The 23,915-nt window shown below is 36.2% G+C and overlaps 2 protein-coding genes across 3 annotated transcripts in view; one reads left to right on the top strand and one right to left on the bottom strand.

The window, feature by feature from the left end:
- The window catches only part of LOC106940966 (collagen alpha-1(XXVIII) chain-like), a 26,181-nt gene extending 17,861 nt beyond the window's left edge, over positions 1-8,320 (top strand). The window contains exons 22-35 of the mRNA XM_015023865.1: positions 308-376; positions 453-521; positions 592-660; positions 759-827; positions 1,164-1,232; positions 2,191-2,259; positions 2,418-2,486; positions 2,593-2,673; positions 2,785-2,820; positions 3,642-3,678; positions 4,451-5,005; positions 6,210-6,391; positions 7,370-7,652; positions 7,766-8,320. Of these exons, the coding sequence (XP_014879351.1) occupies positions 308-376; positions 453-521; positions 592-660; positions 759-827; positions 1,164-1,232; positions 2,191-2,259; positions 2,418-2,486; positions 2,593-2,673; positions 2,785-2,820; positions 3,642-3,678; positions 4,451-5,005; positions 6,210-6,391; positions 7,370-7,652; positions 7,766-7,935 (1,827 nt within the window). The 3' untranslated portion in view covers positions 7,936-8,320. The remainder of the gene's footprint in view (positions 1-307; positions 377-452; positions 522-591; positions 661-758; positions 828-1,163; positions 1,233-2,190; positions 2,260-2,417; positions 2,487-2,592; positions 2,674-2,784; positions 2,821-3,641; positions 3,679-4,450; positions 5,006-6,209; positions 6,392-7,369; positions 7,653-7,765) is intronic.
- Positions 8,321-10,271: 1,951 nt separating this feature from the next.
- Positions 10,272-22,358, bottom strand: LOC106940965 (uncharacterized). 2 transcript variants are annotated; one of them, XM_015023864.1, is made up of 12 exons: positions 21,450-22,358; positions 20,237-20,373; positions 19,277-19,452; positions 18,462-18,622; positions 17,615-17,755; positions 16,452-16,573; positions 15,452-15,620; positions 13,885-14,030; positions 12,423-12,547; positions 12,223-12,349; positions 11,032-11,165; positions 10,272-10,497 (listed from the first exon to the last, which is right to left on the bottom strand). In XM_015023864.1, the coding sequence occupies exons 1-12, from the start codon at positions 21,869-21,871 to the stop codon at positions 10,372-10,374; spliced, it is 1,986 nt and encodes a 661-aa protein (XP_014879350.1). In that variant the 5' UTR covers positions 21,872-22,358; the 3' UTR covers positions 10,272-10,371. The 2 variants fall into 2 exon arrangements, with proteins under 2 accessions (XP_014879350.1, XP_014879349.1); XM_015023863.1 differs by having other exon boundaries at positions 20,237-20,376; positions 21,450-22,357.
- Between the last annotated feature and the right edge of the window lie 1,557 nt (positions 22,359-23,915).

Raw genomic sequence — 23,915 nt, 5'->3', positions numbered from 1 at the left:
TCATAATATTATGAGAATAAAGATGTATGAGAATAAAGTCAAAATAAGAATAAATCACATTAAAGTTAAAATATTAGACATATTTTGCAAATAAAGTCATAATATTACTAGAATAAGGTTGTAATATGACTTTACCAAAATACTGTTATTCTCATAATATTATGACTTCAGTCTCAAAATTAATTATTTTTTATTTTCTAATTGTGTCCCTAATATTCCGTTGTATGAAATTCTCATTACACTAAGAAGTGAAATCTCACGATTTTTCTCTTTTAAAAATGTGCTCTGTTAATTATTTCCATCTTAGGGTGATCCGGGAAACGTCGGACTGCCAGGAGCGACTGGACCTCCAGGGAGGGGCATTCCTGGTCCCAAGGTCAGTGGATGTTTCTCAAACTAAAACCCTCACATCTTTTACAAACAACCGTTTACTTATTTATTTTTCTGCTCAGGGAGATCAAGGTCCACTGGGTCCGGTTGGACCAATGGGAGAGCCTGGTGTTGGTTTACCTGGACCCAAGGTGAGACCAGTTCAGGTTTTCATGATCTTCACTGGAAATCTTTAGAGTGACTCCAAGTCTGTTTCTGCAGGGCGACCGAGGGCCGCCTTGTCCTCCTGGGCCTCCAGGACCGAAAGGTGAAGGTTTCGTCGGCCCTCCCGTGAGTACCAAACGACTCAAAAAGATTTTTTTTAACTTCATTTTGGTGTTACAGGCAAGTCCACTAAGATCTGGGATGTGTGTCATTTTTTTAAAAAGGGACTTCCAGGACCTCCTGGTCTGCCAGGAGAAACTGGACTTGATGGCATCGGATTGCCTGGACCCAAGGTAAATGTCTCACCATACAGCATGAAAACATGATTTAATGAACAAAAGTTTACACAAACAATGTATACAATAAAGAATATTTTACTAAAACTTCAATGTTTCTATGATGTAAAGAACCACTGATGTGTAATATAGGTGTAGATCGTAGAAAAATATAATGGAAAAACTTTGCTAATCTGCAGTTGCAATTATGCAGCTGTACATCTTTGAAAAGCAAAAGTAGAGCCTCCTGCACAACCAATAAGAATGCAGCAAGTGGTTTCTTGGTGGTAAAAACTCATTTATTGATAAAACCATCAATAAATTTTGTCTTAAATAAGTCTGTTTGGTTTTCAGGGGGACAGAGGTTTCCCTGGACCGCCTGGTCCTGCTGGACCTCCAGGAATTGGTCTGATCGGTCCTAAGGTAATCGGTTAACATTTAATACAAATTCAGAATAAAGGATTTTTGGCTTTTATTGGAACTCTGGAATCTCTTTGAGTCACTGGAGTATAGAGAGGATAGTAAGACAAAAGATTTTATGTTTGATTTACAAATAGGTTTTATAAGATGCGATTAAAACAAACATTTTTAAAGGTGACCTATTATGCCTCCTTGATCTGGTTTGGATAAGAATATGGGCAATAACAAAACATGTTCACTACAGTTTTTGCACAAAATCATTCTTGATGAGATTTTAGTCTGGTCAGTTCTGTCTATTTTGAACTCCTTTCTGAATGAGCCATTTTAGGGCTCTGTCACTTTAAATCCAAATAAGCTGCTGCTGGCCACCCTCTCGCCCCCAATATTTATGCTCACTCGTGAAAACGGCTGCAAACAGACGCACAATTATGCAACCATACATATTTGAAAAGCAGAAGTGGAGCCTCCTGCACAACCAACAAGAATGCAGCAAGTGATGGTAAGTCAACAACAAAACACTTGTCTTTTCCAGCAGCCATTGTACAGCGCATACAGTGGTAAAACCAGCTGACCAAACATGCAGGAGCTCCACATTGGTTGCTAGGTGACGGGCTTGGCTTGGCTGGGGTTGCTAGGTAATGGCGCAGTTCCTGTGGAATATGATTTAACAATCTGGAGGTTTTTGAAACGGCTCAATTTTCAGACACCAAAAAACATTAACTTATTGCCAGAAAACAGCTGGATGTTTTTTTTTTTTTTTAATCACTTGGGGGTTTTTTGAGAAGCAGTAGAGACCCAAATAGAAATATAAAAATGTTAAAATATTAATTTTGCATAATAGGTCTCCTTTAAAAAAAACCATTAAAAAACTGTGTTGTTAGATTAAGTTTTAGAATGTAGTTCACAAGTGGCGTTAGATTGCTATTACTGTCTGCAATTAAAAAATATTTGTGTCCTGCAGGGTTCACCAGGTCCGATTGGACCTCCTGGCCTTCCAGGTTTACCAGGAGATGGTGCACAAGGAGAGAAGGTGCCAATTTATTCTACACTAAAACACTGGTAGCTGAATTACTGTATAAAATACAGCATACCCACATCTACACTGTTGTTTTTAATAAAAACCACTTCCTTTCTAGAGATATTGTGGCTGTGTTTTAACCCATCATAAAGGGTGATTTTTTTCCCCAGGGGGAACGTGGATTTCAGGGGCTTCCAGGACCCAGAGGTCCTCCAGGACAAGGTCTGCAAGGAGATAAGGTACTATTTTATTCTTAGAATTGTTTTTGAAATAAAACTCTATTGTTTATGTTTTTTAATTATGTGAGAAGAAACTGAAGATGTTTGTGTTACTTTGCTCCTGCAGGGAGACAGAGGACTCAGAGGTGAGCCTGGAAAAAAGGGAGACAGAGGACAGACTGGACAGCCAGGAGACAAAGGAGCTGCGGTAATGCATTTCGTCACCAGATATTCTATCACTGATTGATAGTTTGTGATTTTGGTTAAGTTTAAGTATTTAATTCGCTGCTCATTTTATATGATCTGTTTTGAATAACAGGGCAGAATGGGGCAGAAAGGGGAACCTGGACTAACAGTGAGTGCAAAGATGTTTTTTTTTATTAATAAATGCTTTAAAATACTTTACAAACTTAGAATTTGAAGCCATTTGGGTCCAAGATTATTTATACTCCTTGCAGATTTTAGATTTGAAATAATTTTCATTCAACCAAAGATTTTGTAATCTGTAATATGTTTTCAAAGAAGCTAAGCTTTCAGCAGTATTCTTTATAAGACAGGGGTGTCCAAAGTGTGGCCCGCAGCCCATTTATGGCCCTCAGACACTTTCTTGCGGCCCCTGGCTGCAATTAAAAAAATAATTAAAATTTGCCCCCCAGCATGGAGGGCTTATTTAAGCAAAGCCTTTTTGTTTTTCATATTTGAGCAAAAAATGATCACAGACTAAAAATATTTTTACAATAGAAGATTCTGACTACAACAAAAGGAAACTTTGCTCCACCCAGATATGCTTTTAATAAATTTACTAAACTTGGATAAATATTGTAGTATTTTCAAATAAAGAGTGGTGTAAATCCTGTTTTTATTGCTCAGAATTTATTTACCAAATCTGTTTTGTTTTTCAAATGAGATATTAAATAAATTTGAAAATTGGATGGATTTTTTTTAAGGTGGCAAACCTGCAAAACTCTTTTTAAGTTTTATATCTACAGTAATTTACACATCAACAAATCTGACTACTTCATTTGATTAAAGTACTGTGGCTTAGTTTATTGGTAAGAAAGAAAAACTAATTTCCTCGAGTCCTTTTCACTTGATTGTGGTCCATGTGACAAAAAATTTTGACATCCCTGGTATATAACATTAGTTTTTAGCCAATCTTTGCTCTTTTTTCCACAGGAATCTGAGATTATAGAACTAATCAAAAAGATATGCAGTAAGTATCTAATTTTTGCTACGTTAGCTGCTTTTCCATTACAAATGTGCGCAAAACTTTGTCGATAGTCTTTTAATGTCAAACAAAAAAATTGCAATTAGAGCGTTTATTACATACTAATTACATTTAAAATTGCAGGTGAATAAGTTTGTTATTGCGATAAGTCATTAAAAAAAACATGCTGCGCCATCATCCTCCACTTCCTGTCATTTTCTTCTTGGTCGTTTCTGCCAGTAGTAACATCTGGTTGTTGATCACGTGACTCGTGTGAAGCGAAAAAAGTGTTTCCATAACAGTTTTGAGAAAAACACAAATTTTCATATGGCTAAAAAAACCACCTGATCCTAGCGCAAAAAAACATGAGTTTATTTTTAAACTGGCCTGTTTCCAACTGATGCTGACAGTAGCTGCATTTCCATTACAAATGTCCTTTGTCAATATTCCGCCAACGTCAAAAAAACACAATTTCCTACAACTTCCTGTAGTCTTCTTCAAAGTTTCCGCCAGTAGTAACATCCAGTTGCTGATCACATCGTGCAATGAGAAAAAAGTTGCAGTTTTGAAAAATACATAAATTTTAAGATGACTGAAAAACCACCTCATTCTAGTGCAAAAACTTTTATTGAAAAACGCATGAAGCAAATTTATTTTTGTATCTCCAATTTGTGCAAATTTTTAGTCAATGGAAACGCAGCTGATGCCGAGCGTGACTTCCTCTTATCAATGTAAACCCTCTTCACCCTCCTCTGTTTCATCTGCTCTTCCTCATCAGACTGCACCAAGCCCTGCAACCAAACAGCTCTGGAACTGGTCTTTGTAATCGATAGCTCAGAGAGCGTAGGGCCTGAAAACTTCAGAGTGATCAAAGACTTGGTGAACGCCGTGGTGGACCGCACCACAGTCAGCAGGAGCGCAACACGTGTGGGTGTTGTCCTCTACAGCAACATTAACATAGTCGTGGTCGACCTCAAGCAGGAAGCCACGGCGGACGACGTCAAAAGCGCAGTTAACGCCATGAACTACGTGGGCGAGGGAACCTACACGGGCAGCGCCATCGAAAAAGCCAACCAGTTGTTTAAGGCGGCACGGCAGGGTGTGAGGAAAGTGGCGGTCATCATCACAGATGGACAGACTGACACGAGGGACGTGGTCAGCCTGGAGAGCGCGGTCCTGAAAGCTAGTGAAAGTCAAATTGAGAGGTTTGTTATCGGCATTGTGAATGAAAGTGACCCCAACTCAGACGACTTCAAGAGGGAGCTCAACTTCATCGCCTCAGATCCTGACCAGGTTTACATGTTCCTGATCAAAGACTTCAAAACGCTTATAGGTGACATGTTTATAATCTTATGTCTTTTTTTTACCTCTAGCTACAGTTTGAACCAATTGTTTCCAAACACTAACATGTTTTTCCTCACATTAAATCACTCTAAACTTTTCCTACTCAACTCAGTTAATATCAATAAAATATTCATGCTTGGTAAATGCCAGGATATTAGGATTTTGCACAATTTTTTTCCAAAGTCAGAAGCCTTCATGCACTGCCCCACTTTCTGAGTCTGTTAAAAAAAAAAAAAAGAAAATTAGCCAAGAGAATTGTGACTGCTTTCACTACATAACTTATCCATTAAAAAATGTCAGTTTCAAACTAAATAATTAGCTAGCAAGCTAAATATTTTATTAGTGAACTGAATATTAGCTTCAAAACAAATAATTAGCTAGCAAGCTAAATATTTAGGTAGCAAATATTTGTTCTGGAGATTTAGTTTGCCAACTAGATATTTATGCTGAACTTAAGCTAAATATTTTGCTGTTGAGGTAAATATTTAGTTGGCAGCGTGGAGCAAAATATTTAGTTTGTAAACATTTAACTTTTTATGTAAATTACATTTATGAATGCCCAACAGCTACCTGTGGTACATTCAAGCACACTTTGTACAACTCCTTTAAAATTTTTCTGTCCCAAATATCGCTTATATTTATTTAGTTTGAAGCTAAATATTTAATTAGCTAAGTATGATCCAAATTAACTATTTGGTTTAACTAAACATACAGTTAAATATTTAGGAAGCAAGTATTAAGTTTTGAACTAGATATTAAGTTTGCTAAATATATAGGTAAATATTTAGTTTGGAGCTAAATATGTATATTGTAAATTAAACATTTAACTTGTTAAATAAATATTTAAATTTAAACTGACATTTTTAAATTAATGAATAACATGGTGAAAATATGACTGATTTTTTTTCTCTTTTCACAATTGGTCAAATTATTTGTTTTAATGTTTGACTAATCTAAAAATATAACTTTTAAAGCCCATTCAAAATATACAACTGCTATTTTGCAACACATTGTGGCACCAGAGAGCAGATGTTCCCATAAAAATTCATTTCCTGCATGTGTAGTGGATATTTAGACAAAAAAAATGCATAAATAGGTGTGCATACTTCAGACTGAGTTTTGCTAGAAGAACTGCTGGTCTGAATGAAACCCACCGGAGCTTCAGGCTCATAGTCGATCTTTTGGTTTTGCAGCTCTTGAGGAAAGACTCATGGGTTGTGTCTTTGAAGAAGGAAAGCCTGACCTGTTTGACCCCGTAAAGGTAGCCACATTTCTTCTTCCTGGGATTCCACAAGGGACTGGTGGACGAGCTCCATTTAGGACGGCAGGAGACACTCCCACTTTCCCAGGAGACTTCAGGAGGGTCAAGATAGTGGTAAGAAGAAGGAACTTTTTCTCTTATCTTGGTCACAATAGTTCAACTTTACCTCATCAGTAGCTGCTTTTCCACTTCAAAGGTGTGCAAAAACTTTAGAGATATTCCGGTAATGGCAAAAAACACAATTTTACACATGAATATGTTTATTTACACAATAAATCATTAGATAACATGCCGTGACATCATCCTCCTACCACTTCCTGTCATCATCTTTGTTTTTTCTGTCAGCAGCAACATCTGGTTGTTGATCACATGACTTGTGTGATGTGGAAAAAAAGAAAAACGATCCATTACAGTTTCTACTAAATACACTAATTTCGATTCAGCTGAAAAATCACCTCATCCTAGAGCAAAAAACCTTTCATAGAAAAATGCTTTTCGAGATTGGTGTGTGTTCATTAAGCAGATTTATTTTCGTAATTCCAATTTGGGCAATGTTATTAATGGAAGCATAGCAGATGTGCTGACGTATTTTCTACTTGTTATTATAACAACTATATTTCTATTGACCATAGAATTTTGCAAATTAGAATTACAAAAATAAATTTGTTTAATGGAAACGCCAATGTCGAAAAAACTCACGTTTTTTCATAAAAAGATTTTTGGCTAAGGTCAGTTTTTTTTTTCCCAGCTGCATCGAAGTTGGTGTGTTTTGCAAAACTGCAATAGAAACATTTTCGCATCACACGAGTCATGTGATCAACAACCAGATGTTACTACTGGCAGAACCGATGAAGAAGACTTACAGCGTTAAACTTATTTACATCAGATTGCTACTGTGTTTATTTAATGGAAACATCGCAATTGTGAAATTGTTTTTCAACATTAGCGGAATATTGACAAGGTTCTGCGCCCATTTGCACAGTTGTCCATAGATAAGTCTCCTTCTTTATGGAGGGGGTCACACTTGCTGATGAGCAGTTTATTAAGTTCATTTAAATATATATATATATATATGTATATATATTTTAACAGCCAGGTTACCCAGCATCCCAATTAGAGCCGGAGTTGGTCCTTCCCGAGATACCAAACACAGATGAGGACAGAAATCCTTCAGAACCTGAGAGGTTCCCCTTCTTTGACAGGGAGCTTTACCAACCTGTAGAAGAGTTCCTCCTACCGTTTGATGCAAACAAACCCAAACACCAACAGCCTGGAGCCAATGGACATGCCGGTGTTTCAACGAGGGCCCTGACCAAGAAAGAGTCGTCTTTGGCGATTTCTCCTCCACAAAAGCCCTCAGACACCAGGAGATCAGGTACAATATTAGGACTGAAGAACAGTTTTTGAGTTTAATCTGTAAGGAGCCAAGTTATCTTTCCAGACCAAATATTGTTTTCCTGAGATCTGTGACATTTTTTCCACTAACAGCGGGTTGCAGCCAGTACCTGGATCCAGGCCCATGTCGGGACTACGTGATGAAGTGGTACTATGATGCCACATCGAACTCCTGCGCCCAGTTCTGGTTTGGCGGCTGTCAAGGAAACCAAAACCGGTTTGATACAGAGAAGAAATGTAGAGAAACCTGTGTAAAGGTCTAATCCTCTTAGCAATAAAAATTTATGTTATTACATAAACACTAGTGAAACATTTTGGTCTGATATACATGTGACTGTTCCAGTAACTTCTCTTTAGTGCTTTCATTTCTCTTTGTTATTGAGCATTATTAACCATGAAGTGATTAGATCAAACCGACAAAGGATTACAATATTACATTGCAAGAGGATGGTCATGAATAAATGTATGTTTTCTTTATACTGTTGACAGGAAATGTTGTATTGTGTGAATAAAGCTGTAGCGCAGGAAAGGATGGGTCTGCCAAGACTGCAATCTCTCCTGGTGGTTGATGAAAGATTTGTACTAACAGAAACTTTAAATATGAAAAAGGCTGCCAAAAATTGAATAAAATGAATTCAATTAACAGGTCATGGTTTCTAGAAATTGTCTTTGCATCGTTTGTCCTAAGTGTAAACTTAAGCTAAATATTTGCTTGTCCTCCAATTTGACAATCTGCTAATCGGAAAGATGAGCATGGCAAATAATATTTAGGTTATTTGAACTTATATTTTATAATAATAATAATTAAATGTTTCATTAAAAAATTAGATTCAATGTTTTTATTTTTGCTTTTCCCCCCTCATCTTCCCTCCAAATTTGAGGCCCTATTTTGAAAAACATTCCTCTACTTAAAGTGGACCTGTCCTGATGGGCTATACAAAACATGGTCATTACATTTCATTTTTTTAACAAAATCATTCTTAGATAATGAGATTTAAGTTTGCTCAGTTCTACCTATTTTGAACTCCTTTCTGATCTGTTTAGGCCTCTTCTCACTTTAAATCCAAATAAGCTGCTGCTGGCCACACCCCCAACTCGACATTTACACTTAATATACCTGAAAATGGCTGCAAACAGATGCGCAGTTGTACAACCATACATCTTTGACAGCGAGTTATACCCAGAAGTAGAGAACGTGGAATCTCAGCAGATTCTGAATGCAAGTCAACAGACCCAAGAACAACAACAACAAAAAACGTACCTTTTTCTGCAACCATTTAGCCTGGCCATTGTCCTCCTGTGCAATTCCGTGCCAATCAGCAAACAGAAGGAGTTGTGATGACGTTGATTTTCTGTGCTGCTGTTGTAGTCTGCTTGTAGTTTTAGCAATGGCAGCAGATAAAGCGAACGAAGCCGTTCAGACCGACACTTCCAAACAACTGAATGAACATTAGCTGCCACCTCCGTCCGCTCAGCTCTTCTCTCTTGCAGTAGGGTGGTCGTTTACAGCGCAGGCAACTTCCGGTACGTTTCAACTGGCGCATGTCGGACAAAAGGTAGTGATTAGTTCAAATTTAAAACTTCAACACAGTCCACGCCTCCAGGAAGCAATCGTTTCTCAATAGCCGAGAGTCTAGACCCTTTGTACGAAGCAAAAAGAACAAGGGGCTGTTTTTTTTTTTTTTTTTACCAAGCTAGCAACCATTACATGCTGCGGTAAAACCAACTGACCTAAGTACTGGAGCTCCGCTTGGGTCGCTAGGTGACGGGCTGGATTCGGCGGGAGTTGCTAGGTAACGGCGCAGTGCCGTAGAATGTGACTTAAGGAGGTGTTTAAAAGGAAGCAGGGAAGCAGGGCCTGTCGATCAACAAAGTAATTTTGAAACTGTTAGTTTCCGACACAAAAAACATCACCATCAAGTTATTGCCAGAAAATGGCTGTACGGGTTTTAGCACCTGGACTGTTTATAGAAGCAGCGGACATCCTTAATGAAAGTACAAAAATTTTAAAATTGAATTACTAATTGAATATACTCTTGTTTATACATTCACAAACAGCACATGCTGAACTGAGTGGTGAACAGCATGATTTTGCTATTAGCTTTGGTATGTGACATACTTATTTAGAGTTACAAGAAATATGCATTTGCTCATTACAGTTTGTTAGCCTGCCTGGGAAAAATTTACTCTTGGGCAACTCACATCAATTGTTGAATCTCAATTTATGACATTGAGGACAAAGTTTAAACAATTTAGAAACATGTTTTCATCTATTTGAACCCTGAATACTAAGTCAAAACAAAAGTAGAGAAAACTAATGCATTTATCGTTTGATTTATAACAAGAAAAATCTTAATTCATATTTTGAATTAAATGAAAATTAAATTTTTTGTGCTTCAGAATTTCAAAGTGAAAGTTTCAAATTTCACTTTGAAATTTGATTATGTGCCATTATGGAGAAGAGGCTCTTGAGATGCAAGGTAGTTTCATGAAGAAGATGTGAAGAGTCCTCTTGGTGAATGTAAAGAAAACATTTTAAAAGCTAGAAAGTTTAGTCACAGCATTCTTGGAAAAATAAGGTAAATAAAAGACTGAAAAACAAAGTGAAAAAGTAGAAATTTATTCTTTAGTAGAAATGTATTCTTTGATTACACATTACAAGTAATATTGAATCAGGATTAAGAGTTATTGCAGTGGCATCATTTGTAGAAGATGAGAAAAGACGACATGATGATATATCCAGGCTTTTGAGCTGGATTTGGATCCTGTCCGTTAAACCAGCCAAAATAGACAATGGTGTTGGATTCAAAGTCGCTCATGTTCAGCTGAAAGACGACAGAGACAAAAGAAATATGGTGAGTTTGAGACATTTAGCATTACTTAGGTCTAACATCATAAACATGAAAACTTTTAAACTTAACAATCCAACATGTGCTTTTTTCTTTATGGTTTAGGAATATCTGAACCTTAACACACTTATGAGGACAGAAAATTGCTGAATGTGGTTTTCTTGGCTCTGGGTCATTGATGAAATTCATGAAGGAGATGCAAGTGTTTTGGAAATCAATGCTAAGAGTGTTCAGAAATTAGCATGATTACACAAAGAGCATCTCACTTCAGAGTAATTAAAGACTCCTCTAATTTAATTGTTTGCTTCAGACATTCATTGTTGTGGAAAATTGTTGTAATAATGCTATGGAAGATCATCTAATACATTACGGCTGAAACGATTAATCCGATTAATCGTTAGGTTTTAATTAACTTCAGGAATATTAAGTCCAAGATGATTTCATTCATGTACTTAAGCTCTCTTGATGATTACATGTTGTAAGAACGAAGCTTTGTGTTGGTGGACAAACCTGTTTGGTGACGTCGACCCTCCAGGGGTCAACCTGCAGGCCGTCACACCAGCCTCCTCGCCCATACAGCCATGTGCCGTGTTCATTCGGTACGGCGCCATCTTTTACCCGCATCGTGCAACCAAGAGCCGTTCCTGTGGGTCCAAATGTCACAATTAAAACACATTAATGCACGACAACTCGTGCAGAACTCACTTCATGACCAGTTTTGCACAGGATTTTAGGCAATTGACAATTTGATGATTAATCAGATTTTTAATTTAACAACTTCAGCTTATTTTATACAACTTTAGAAATACAATTAAAGATCCAAATAAACAATCCAATTAATTTTTAAATGAGAAAAACATTTTGCTTCATAAAATTTATTAGCAGCCTTAAGTGTACAGTTGATTATTTGCAGCTAAAGATATTTCTACCATCAACATGTGGAAAGCTGATAAGTCTGCTCGACTTATCAATACGGAGTAGGGCTGATATGATGATTATTGTTTAATTCAAAATAATAGCATACATCATTGTTTAGATCAGTGTTTCGCCCCCCTGCTCTGCATGTTTTAGATGTGCCTCCATTCCAGAACAGCTGATTCAAATTATTGCATGACCATCAAGTACTGCAGAAGCCTGTTAATCACCCAGAGATACAATTCAGGTGTGTGGCAGAAGGGAAACACCTAAAAAAGGGAGGACAGGAGGGCGATGAGGACCAGGGTTGAGAAACACTGGTTTAGATTAATAATAATATATGTGTATATGTATATCCAATTTAATGGCTAACAAAATTAAAAATAATTATCAATAATAATAATAATTATAATAATAAATAAAACCAAATCTCTGTTACTATGATAGTGGCCACTTTTGTTTCTCTTGATTGAAAAACTGAAAATGTTTCAAATTCTGATTTAGAGCTTAACCTCTACGGATAACCGTTTCAAAAATGAGCTAAAACTGCATTCAGAAGTGGAGGATAATTATTGATCTGAATTTTTTTTTTGCTTACTGATCACTTCCTAGTGTTATGATATAAACAATAAACTGAATTTTAAAATTTAGGTAATAAGAGGAAAAATAGCTGGGGTTTGCTTAAACACTGTGCTTGTTTCATTACTTATTCTGCATCTATTGATTAAACATTATTCATTTTAATCAAGTATTTGGTTAAAAAGTGTCTTTGTGAACTTTTCTTACCTGCTGTGTCAAACGTGTGAGTGTTGTTGTGAACGCCGTTGATCAGGAAATGGTGGGAGGTGACGCAGAACTCCCCGCAGCCGTTCTCGTCGCTGCCATGGCCTGTAATAACGGCATAAAGCTCCACCTGAAACCAACCACAGCTGGTGAGACACTCCAGACAGGAAGGGTGTAAAAAAGCCATTGATACCATCTGGTACCTTCTTAGTGGATGAAGGAATGAGGATCTTCGTTGGCTGGTACCTCTTGTTGTAGTTTTTGTCAAAGGTTCCCCCGCTGAACAGAGGCGTCACTTTGAATGGATGAAGCTTGGCCACATCGTCACCTGTGATACCAAATATTTATATCTATTACACAAATATACTTTTAGTTCGGGACAAATAAACTGTGCTAAAAAGCTTTACTGGTTTTTCAGCTTCCATTCAACATCAAATGTGACAAAAGATTCTATATCTGATTTAGAAATAATTTTATAAGATGGAAGTGAAAATGGAGATACATAAATATTTTTATAAAGGTGATTTATTATGTTTTCTTGAACATGTTAGGATACATCTATGGACTGCACAAAACATGTTAATTACATTTTATTTGCGCAAAATCAATCTTAGAAACTGAGATTTTAGTCTGATCAGTTCTGTATTTTGGGGCGTCTTGTCACTTTAAATCCAAATAAGCTGCTGCTGGCCACACCCCTAACTTAACTTGCATTTGAAAACGGCTGCAAACAGATGCATAATTTTCCAACTATACATCTTTGAAAAGCAGAAGTGGAGCCTCCTGTACAACCAACAAGAGTGCAACAATAAAATATGTCATTTCCTGCAGCCTTTGTACAGCGCATACAGCGGTAAAACTAGTTGACCAAACTTCCTAGAGCTCTGCTTTGGTTGCTAGGTAACGGGGCTGGGGTTGCTAGGCAACAGCGCAGTACCCATAGAATGTGACTTAAGGAGGTTTAAAATGTAAAAAAGCTAGTCAAGTACTGAATAATTGATCAAAAACATCAATCAGCTAATATCTAAAATTACATTAGATGGACCAGAATATAAAGTTATGTGGAAATGTTGGTGTTTTACGTAAAAATAATTTAATCAATTCATAAAAATAGCATAAATACAAAATAACAAAATCAGGCAAAGGGAAAATTGTTCCAAATCAATTTCTTTCGGTATTAAAAAAATGATAAAACTTTCACAAAAACTGCCAGTGTGTGTCTGGTGAATATTTTGGTAAAAACATGTTTGCTCTTAATTCAGAGAAGTTGCTCTCAGTGGGAAATTTTACTCTAGAGTAGCGATGCTTTATGATAAAATTACTAAAGCAAAAGGAAAATGTTCTGCATAGTAAAAATACTCTTAAAAGTATTTCCACCCCCCCAAAACTTTACTCTAGTGAATGTAATTGAGTAGATGCCATTGTACAGCAGTAATATCAGCTGGCCAAATGTGCTCGAGCTCAGCTTGGTAACGGGGCAGCGGCTGCTGACTTATAACATTACATTTAGGAGGTTTTTAACTTATCGTCAAAAACTGCTAGGTGGGGTTTTTCAAGCACTTGGGATGTTTTTAGAAGCTGTAAAAACTCAAACTGAAACATTAAAAACTAGGAAAATGTGAGTCTTGCATGATGTGTCCCCTTTAAATCGGCGGCTGTGTTGACCTGTGCGGTTGCTGGCGCTAAATCTGAGGTTGAGGGAGGCGACCCAGGGCATCGCCCAGGGCACCGTCTTCATGGTGAAGGTGCATTTGCTGCTGTCCAGCACAGGGATGAGAGGGGACACGTCTGTCAGCCAGTGTCCAGTCCCTCTGCCAAAACAAAACTGACTCTTACGTCTCACACTTCAGCAAAATAAGCAAATCAACCAATCAATCAAATTTTATTTGTATAGCACATTTCAGCAGCAAGGCATTTCAAAGTGCTTTACATAATTAAAATAAAAACAGCGTAAGAGAAAGAGATTTAAAAAACATAATTAAAACGTTAACAGTGAGAAAGAGAAATAAAAAGCTGTAGAACTTTAGTTGAGACGCCGTCAACTGGGACTCCAACCCTTTGGACTTTAGTCAAAACGCCGTTTGACAAGGACTCTAACCTGTCGGGTATTTTTTTTTTTAAGATAGAAACATTAAAATCACCAAAACAGTGAGAAAGAGAAAGACATTTTGAAAAAGATCAAAAAAGATAAACAGTGAGAAAGAGAAATAAAAAGAAATTAATAAAAAACATTAAAAACATTGAAGACATAAAAAGTAAAGATAAAAACATTAAAAACATCAAAGACATCAAAACCCACACTCTAATCCTAATTTAGCCATAAGCAACTCTAAACAGGTGGGTTTTAAGTTGAGATTTAAAGGCAGCCAGTGTTTCAGCTGTTTTACAGTTTTCTGGAAGTTTGTTCCAAATTTGTGGTGCATAGAAACTGAATGCTGCTTCTCAAATACACGGATACAGAGGTTTTAGTCTGCTTTTTGATATTTCTGTATTTTAAATGTGTCTTGAAAACTTGTGAATTGATATACCTTGAACCTTTTCAGATTTTGTCATAAAATGACCACAAACTTAAAGATATTTTTTTCTACTTGTCAACTGAAAGCAACTTGTTGGAGTGGATTTTATTTAAAGAGCAATACTTATTTCATTTAGAATAAAAAGAAGATAAACTAAATCCCTTTTCTTTAGCTTCACAATTATGCACTACTTTGCAACAAAATATGTTTTTGTTGTCATTTGGCTCAAGAAAGTTTAAAGGGCTTTAATAATTTTCAAGAGTTATTATGTCTCGAAATCATAATTTTAAAAGAGAACTGTGATGTTTTCCATTTGACTCAATTGAGATAAAAAAAGATATGCAGAGATTTATGAATAGGTGTTTGCATAGAGTTTAAAAATTAAAAGGTCTAATTAAAATTCAACTTAAACAACAGAAAAATATTTTAACTCAACTTCAGCCTTCAAATAGTTATTACTTTCATTTGAGCAAAAAAAAGAGCCCATTTTTTAAATGTGCATTCTTTCCTCCTCCCTTTGTGATTTGTAATTTTACTTATTTATTTGGTTGCATCTGATTTTAGCTGAATAGTTTAGCCAACTGAAGGCTTTAAAAGATGCATTGCATCTTAAAATATCATTGCATTATGAAGTTTTTATGCCTTATTTCCTGTAAAATAAAGTGTTCAAATGAAATATAATGCAGCAAGAAGCAGCAGCATGTTGGAGGCGCTACCTTCGAAAGGCAGTGATCCACCGTCCCAGCTCCGTGTTGCAGTACGGACTCAGCTGATCGCAGCAGACGAACAGCTGGACAGTGTGATCCCACTCAGCGCAGGACGAGTCCCTCCTGCCGGGACACGACAGCGACGCGTCGAGCTCCAGCGTGTCAAAGTTCCACACATCTGACAACAAAAATAACAAAATATAAAACATGCGTCTGAAGTAAAATGCAATGGAAAAATGTATATTTTTTCACTTTTTGTGTCCGGGGTTTCCAAACTTTTCCACGTAATTTCTCCCAAAAGCGCATTAACCTCTGACCCCATTTGCAAATGCACAGACAGTGCAACAAAATATATAAAGAAGCATCAACTTTAAAAGTGTTTTATATTCACAATTCAATAATTAGTACATCAATTTAGCATAAATGCTGTCTCATAATGAATTATTTTAAATAGCCATGAGTTCTATGGTGAAATATTTTATTATCAGATAATTTATTAACCTTATTACCAGATAATATAATTGTCTTAAAATAATGTATAATATTTTATATTAATCACATCAAATGTTATTTTACTCCTCCCACAGTTCTTGTGTTTTCCTTTTAAGAAGTGTCAGATTTGTTTGCTCTTTTTCTTGTCAGAAACTTTTCCATTTCTTGCTTCTTATGCCAGCTTCATTAACAAAGCAACAAAATGAATTTGACTGGCAATCAATCAGAAAATGAGCTTCAGAAGCAACATTTAAATCAGTTACTTTAAATAGTAATTGAACAGAAAAATAAATAGTTATGAAATTCAACTTTTAATAATTTTGCTTTTTTCTCTCATCTTTCCTAGAACTTTCTGAAAAACAACTTTGACAAACACTACTTCTTACGACCTAAAAACTAATCTACTGACAAATAAACTGTGCAACCAGTCCGCTCCTCGTGACCAGTCACATTACCAGGTGGATAAACAAACTTAACAATGGTTCTCGTATCTCATAGATAGAGCTGATTATCTCACCTGCCGGCAGTTCGACTGTGGCCACGGCTCCTTTGTCTCCTTGCATCGTGATTTTGTCAAACACTGGAATGATTTTTGCAGGACTTTGGATTTTGTTTTGCAGACCAGCAGCAAATTCAAACCTGGAGATAAAACCCCCAAGCAAAAACAAAGTGTGAGAGAAGTTTCTCCTGTATGCTTAACTGTAACACCAGCTGACAAAAGTTTAAGACCTAGGGGCAATGATCAGGCATGCTGGTGGGGGCAACATCTTTGGGTTTCTGCACTATGTTTCAACCAATGAAACACAGTGCAGCATTTAAAATAAGCCCCACAGGGTTTTCTGAAGTATGCATTTCAAATAATAAACCCAAATCTATTTTAATTTTTCTCATCAATTACAAACTATTTCAATAAGCTTACACTTTGGGCGACTCCATCAGAAGTGCAACTATCACAGCAGCTGCTACAGTTTCAGAGAAAATGAGGATGGATCATAAAATAATTTGATTTTTTATTTATTTTTTTTTTTTTGCAATATACAGCATATAAACCTTTCTGAAATACCATAAATAAGGTTATACATTTTTGGAAACAATAGATCCACCTACAGACATTACCTGTGCAAAGACTGATGCAGCTGAGGTAAAAATAAATCAAATTTACAGAGATTTCACTAAAAAACAGGCCTAGAAAACTGGGTATTTCTTGTGTTTTTTACTTACAAACTTAAACTTATTTTTAAATGTCTAATTTTAAAAATGCCTAAATTTATTTTATTATCAAATTACATTAAAACAATAAAAGAAATATATATATTTGACTCCAATTGAATGGTAATTTTTGGAAATCCAGTAAGAAGTAAAGATAAATAATTTAGGCACACTTTACTAAAAAGAAAAAAAACAACACACACACACACATATAAGAAATTGGCACTACTAGAACTCCATACAATGTCTTTTTGAGGTCTGTATTGACCCATTCGGCTAAACTCAAATGTTTCTCATCAGCTTCCAGCCAAGATTCTGACGTTTCCATGGATACCATGTATGTTTACGTTTGACTGACTGAGGGGAGACTGTGCAGTAATAATGAGTGGAGGGGGAAAAAGTTAAAATCTGCCCCTGTTTCCAGGCCATAGACAGATTTTAGCCAATAAAGAGTGACTTTATTGTCCTCACCACTGAGCCTGCCAGTTGATGAAGCTAAATGATGGGTAGAGGAACCAGCCCATCTCAGCCAGCGCCCCCTGCTGGTCAATACTGATGAAGAAATTTGGGGACGGTGTGGTCTGAAAGGAAACATTCACCAACTTTCCAGACCTACAAAAAACACAAAAACAGCAGAAAAATAGGTTCAACCTTAAAAATATTAATAATTGCTAAATAATACTATAAAAAATGTTCAAGTGTGGTCTGTGGGTTAAAAATAGACAAATAGATGCATGAATAAAGTCGCACTATTATGAGAACACAAAAAACAATCTTTGCAATTGTGGTGAAATGAGGGATGTTGTGAAGTTATTCTTTGACATTGGTTTTACAAATAAAGAAATTAGTAGTTTATTACAACTTTATTCTGGTACAATTACAACTTTATTGGCGTAATTTTAGGACTGTATTCTCAAACGATTATGACTTTATTCTCACATTTACTTTAAATTTGTCATACAAGTTCATTCATGTAATATTACAATTTATTATATTATTATTATTGAAATATTTGGACTGTATCCTAATAAAATGACTTTATTTTTGTACAATTATGCCTTTTATGATGTACAAGTTTATTCTTGTAATATTATTAGGTCTTTATTCTCATATTATTATAACTTTATTTCCGTATTTTTTTTTTACTTTATGTCTAGTAATATTATAACTTTATTCACATATTTATTTGTTTTCTTAGCCTTGCTCTAATCCGCCATCAAAGTGAATGAATCAGGCCGTCCAGATTTCTGCCTCTGAAAGCTGTAAAACCAGCATCAACATTGGGAGGCTTTTAATCCCTGACCTGAGCCGGTCTTACCGGAGCGCCTGAGCGACCGAAGACTCCTGATGCACCATGGCAGCCGGGATGGCGAGAGGAAAGAAACACTCCTGTCCTTCACAGTTCATATCCTGGATCGGGTTGCCGGGGAGCGAATAGACGAGGACGCCGGACGCGTTGGATTTAGCCATGTTCTTAACCTGGAGGAACAAATTAATCAACATTAGTCACAATTTAACCCCCCGTATTACTGAAGTATATTGCTAAAGTACTCAATACCATGCATTTCTTTTAGCCAACAAACTCATCTCCCATTGATGGTTCATTATTTTACTCATTAAAACTAGCAGTAGCATTAAATTTTTAAAGCCTTAAATGTTTGACAACATCTCCTTTACTTGTTTTCACCTAAAAAAAAAATCAAAATTTCCTTAGCACTTTACTGCATCAAAGTTCTGTATGTCAAATGCAACTAGCCAATGAAAATGACAACAGAAGTCAATAAAATAAAAGTATAAAAGTAAATAACCTATTTTATGTCTACATATCAGTGACATTTTATAACCAGACCTGTAAGGTTCTTTCACAACTAATTGATCTATGCAGTTTCTTGTTTAGGTATTAAACAGAAAAGCTAAAAAAAAAAAAATATTTAAAATAAGACATTTAAAGACATTTGGAAAGACTGTCAACAAAGACCACTTTAACATTTCCATGAAAGTTTGGTTTATTTGGAAAACAGAAAGGAATAATTGGTTGTGTAAACTTTTTTTTTTTACAGCACTTTATATACTTAGAAAAATACAACTATTAGATATTTCTTAATTTTTAAATAAGTGTTGAATTTAACATACCTTATTGAAGAAAGAGCAGTTCCCTTCCGACACCCAGGCCACAGCGCCCCCGAGAGGCGGTGAGGGTTCACACCCATCTCCAGCATCAGCCAGCTGATACGTCTTCGGGCTCCAGTGTCCCATGAGCCAATCATACCTGGCATCCAGCCTCTTAACAATGATTGGCATTTTCCACCCTGCCGGAAGTAGCATGGTCAGTAATGGACGACCTGATTTTCAAAAGTCAAAAAACTAACACAAAATAAAACTCCTCCCTATTGAGATAATTCATCTATTAATTAATCAAATAATTAATCTATTTACGATTAATTGTTTATTAGTTTGAATTTAGTTTCAATCGATTAACTAATAACGTCCGCTTAGACTTTCTTTTAGTGTTGTAGTTTAACCGCCATCCAGCAGAGGGCGTCGCTGGTCATCTTTAACCGGAGCCATTAATAAAAAAAAAAAGTTATCATTAAGTTATCAACCTATTTTTAAAATTTGAATTAATTAGGGTTATTCAGCCGAGCTGCATGACGGAGCCATGTTATGAGCTAATCACTTCATAGAGCCAAGTTTTAACTTTTTTAAAAAGTAACTACAGATGGTACTTCTGTATAAACATATCTCTGTTTATGGGAACTGAAGTGTTTCGTGTAATCTATTCTTTTCATCTGTTACTTTTCCATTTAGCAACCTAAGAGGTTACTGTTTTGTTATATTTTATAGATACATTTAACTTTAAAAATGTAACAAAACCACAGTTTTCAGTCTATTCAGTTAGTATTGAATACAGTTTAGACAATTTTCTTTTAATTCTGGAGTTATAAAATTTTATCCTTTATGTTGTGGAAAGACAGCTGACCTTCTTGGTACAAGAGTAAACAGGTTTTTAAGAAAATGGCCGCTTATCCATAAATCAATAAGATCAGTGAACTAGATTAACTGATTAATCGATAACTAGCATCATTTCCTTACCATCAGAGGTGAAAACAGCCTGTGAGAGGCCACAGTTGTGTCCCAGGCAGCCCCAGTAGTAAAGCACATAGGGGATCCAGTTACCCAAAGCGAAGACCGGCACTGGAGAGAAGTGCAGCCGGGTCAGAACCTCCTTCCTGCTGTTGGGCCAAAGAGTCTAGTTAAAGTAAAGACTCGGCACTGAGGTTGTCTCTCCACACAGCTGTTAGTTTTAGCAAGGAGTGTCAACAAACCCCACAACCTTTCAGTTAACTGCAATGTTATTATTAACATTTCACTTTTCACATTTAATCACAATAAAAACAATCTTCCAATTTATTTAGAGGCATCAGGGGGTCAAATACAAATACACACCACACTTTCCAGAGTTTTACTGGTGAAAAGAATTTAAAAACATGCTTCATTTGCAAGTTTTAAATTCTGTACCAAATGTTTGTGTCGATTCATCTTATAAAATCCCAATAAATTACGTTGGAGTTTGTAATGTAAGCAAATGTAGAAAGCTCAAAGATGACGAATATTTTCCAAGGACTTATGAGCGTAAACTACAAAAAACATGAGTGCTACTATGAGTTCACTTCAGTTTCACTTCCTCATCTGAAATATAAAAAAACACACTTCCCTTTGTGGCTGTTTTGGTCAGAGTTTGCAAACAGATTTTTAGGTTTCTGTTAAATTTTATCTGTACTCTTTTATTACATTTGTTTATATTGTTTTGTTTTTTTTACACTCAATGGGGTACATTTTGTCACTGTGCTGCTATAACAAGTGAAATTCCTCCAAAAACAACAACAACAAAAAAAAAACTTGTCAACCCTCTCCCAGCGCTAACAACAAACAACCAATCAGAGCGAGGAGGCGGGTCTTAGTGCTGTCAATCACAACCCCCCTTTATCTCTCCTACTGCAGCTAGCACGTCCTGCGTTAATGCTAGTTAGCATAGCCACCGATGACAGCAAATAAATGGTTTTATTTGCAACTTACAACAGTAAGTTGTTTCTCCACCATTAGCACATTTAGCAGCCAATACGAGAGCCTGATTGACAGCACTAAGACAGATTTCACAGATTATCTGTCTCATGCTGTCAATACGGTGACAGTTTTAACAAAATGTAAAAGATATATTTTATTTATTTAATTCATTTTTTAAAAGTTACACGCTCCAACTAGCTCCAAACTGACCCCCACCAGCAGGGAGTCCCTCCCAGCTCACCTGTTGGCGGCGGCCCGGTGCAGCTGCTCCCGCATCCAGAGGGCATCACTGACCGCTGAGTCGTCCAGTGACAGGAACAGCACCTGGGTCCGGTTCGGCAGCCCTTCAACCAGACTCTTCAGGGAGGACTCGGAGCTCCAGAGACACTCCAGGAACCCGGACTTGTTGGTGAAGGCGTGGATGACCAGAGACTCATTCACGGCTCCATCATCGGGCTGGTAGGAGAACTTCCCGTCCAAAGTCGGGACCTGAAACGCGGTGGCCCGGTCACCAGGCTCCGGACCGGCACCGGGCTGGGGACCGGAGGTGGCCGGGTGGAGATGGGAAGCCTCGGTCAGGATCAGACGGCTCCTCTTCGGCCTCAGCTGAGCGTCAGTCACATGAGCTGGCAGGGCAAGCAGGAGCCAGAGCAGCAAGGCCATTTTCCCACCGCCACACAGGACGATGAACTCACCACGAGGAGCTCAGAACCTGCATCACTGAGAAACGTTCACCCGAGTTAAAACGCGTCCCGCTGTCTCTTCCAACACAACAAAACTGACCGTTTATCTTCATACATCCACTTTCGATTCGGAGGCGGGACGGGCCGCCTCTACGGCAGCCCTGCGGTGCCAACAAGCTGAGAAAATAATTTCGTCTCCTCGGTTATTTTATTTTGTTTGCTTTGAATCCGCAAAACAGTTTAGATGTAGGTAAACAATTCCAGTAAAGCGCAAAAATAAGTCAATGTTTTGATTAATCTATAGAGCAAGAGGCTCTTAGGACCATTCAGTAAGACTAAATTGCAAAAAAATTGAAAAAACTTTATGTATAAAATACTGATTTTATTTTTACGACAGCGTAATTGGAGGTAGAAAGAGATGTAAATTTAGATCATTTCAGAGATTTTCTAGAAAAAAAACAAGAGCTTGAAAAGTCAGAAAATTGGTAGAAAACAACTCAGAAATTTTGAGATTAATCTCAGAAATTTTCTTTAAAAAAATTACATTTCTGAGTTTAAAAGGCAAAAAATTGCAAGAAAAAACAAAAATTCTCTAAAAAAAGTCAGAAATTTCTGAAGTTCTTTAAACAATACACTTATTTTTGATTAAATTATGCAAATATAAGTCAAGAGATCTTAATTAAATGTTAATCTTTTAATTTAAATGTAAATCCTGAATAGTATTTATCCATTAGATTATACTGAAAACGAATTATCTTTCTTCCACTAAACAGTTAAAACTCAATCAGCACGCAAACGTAAGCGCCGCCATGATCTATTTTTGATTTTAAAAACTACAAAAATAATTGTCCTATGTTTAAATCTTTGTTTTTACCTCCATCGGAGCATAAATTTCAAACTTTTGTAAGTTTGATTTGCAAAAGGAGCTCCAAATATGAAGGTTTTATGCCGCTGGCTATGGCAAGCCGTTTTAACATAAATTCGGTTTTACCGCTCTAATATTCCAGATATCTCAAATTGTTTTGTGACTAGACGTTTAAGCAATTTTAGATATCTCTAATTATATTTCGACTAGACAAAATAACTATCTGAGATATATTTAATTACATTCTGACTAGTCGAAATGACGTCAGATTTACCATTGACTTGTATGGAGACTTCAATTCAAGATATCTAAAATGAATTACTGACTATCTGAAATACACATTTCAGATATCTACAATTAAATTATGACTAGTCATAAAGTAAATTCAAGATATCTCTATTTTGGTTTTGACTAGTCATAATTCTAATTAAAGATATCTGTAATGACTCCATAATTCAAGATATCTTAAATGTATTTTTGGATAGGAGGAATGTAGTTTTGACTAGTGAAAACTAAATTATAGATATCTTAAAAGCAAATAATGACTAGACAAAACTAAATTAAAGATATCTTGAATTGTAATTTCGACTAGTCAAAATTCCTTTTAAGATATCTCTAATTGAATATAGATATCTTGAATTACACAGCTTTTCTATTTAAGATATCTTAAATTGACATTCCAACTAGTCAGAAAGACATTATTGATATCTTGAATTAGTATTCTGTCTAGTCAAAACGTCCCTGACTTATGTAGCAATTTGAAAGTTTAATAAAACAATGAAAAATAGAGAAAACGAAAAAAGATGTTTGAAAATGTGCCACTTTCATGTTGAAAATGGTTTGACAATAGCAATTTTAGCATTTCAAAGCTGTTAAGTGCATTCGGTTCGTCGGAAATAAATAAACAAGACATTCTTTGCAGATATCAGAAGCAGTCTTATAGTTTATGAAGTTTTGCTATCTCCGCATTTCCAACATTGTCGAGCTCTTTCTAATTTGTGGCATTTACTGATAATTGTGTGCAGGAAACATAAAATTCTGCAGGCAACTGTTTGGACACCACAAAGGGGCTTCCACGTCATTCTTAATTCAGATATCTAAAATTGTAATTTTGACTAATTGCGTTGAAGATATCTTAAATCGTAATTACGGATATGTG

This window comes from Poecilia latipinna, unplaced genomic scaffold (assembly GCF_001443285.1).
Source record: "Poecilia latipinna isolate Pla-1442-1.1 unplaced genomic scaffold, P_latipinna-1.0 Scaffold3433, whole genome shotgun sequence".
In the NCBI taxonomy this organism is placed as follows: domain Eukaryota; kingdom Metazoa; phylum Chordata; class Actinopteri; order Cyprinodontiformes; family Poeciliidae; genus Poecilia; species Poecilia latipinna.
This window is presented reverse-complemented; position numbering and strand designations above follow the sequence as displayed.

Coding starts and splice junctions, on each gene's coding strand:
- LOC106940965 (XM_015023863.1), bottom strand. CDS start 21,871: ATGGCCTTGCTGCTCTGGCTCCTGCTTGCCCTGCCAGCTCATGTGACT. Junction 19,453..20,236: donor GGCTGTTTTCACCTCTGATG/GTAAGGAAATGA, acceptor TACTTCCGGCAG/GGTGGAAAATGCCAATCATT. Junction 14,031..15,451: donor TGGATCACTGCCTTTCGAAG/GTAGCGCCTCCA, acceptor TTGTTTTGGCAG/AGGGACTGGACACTGGCTGA.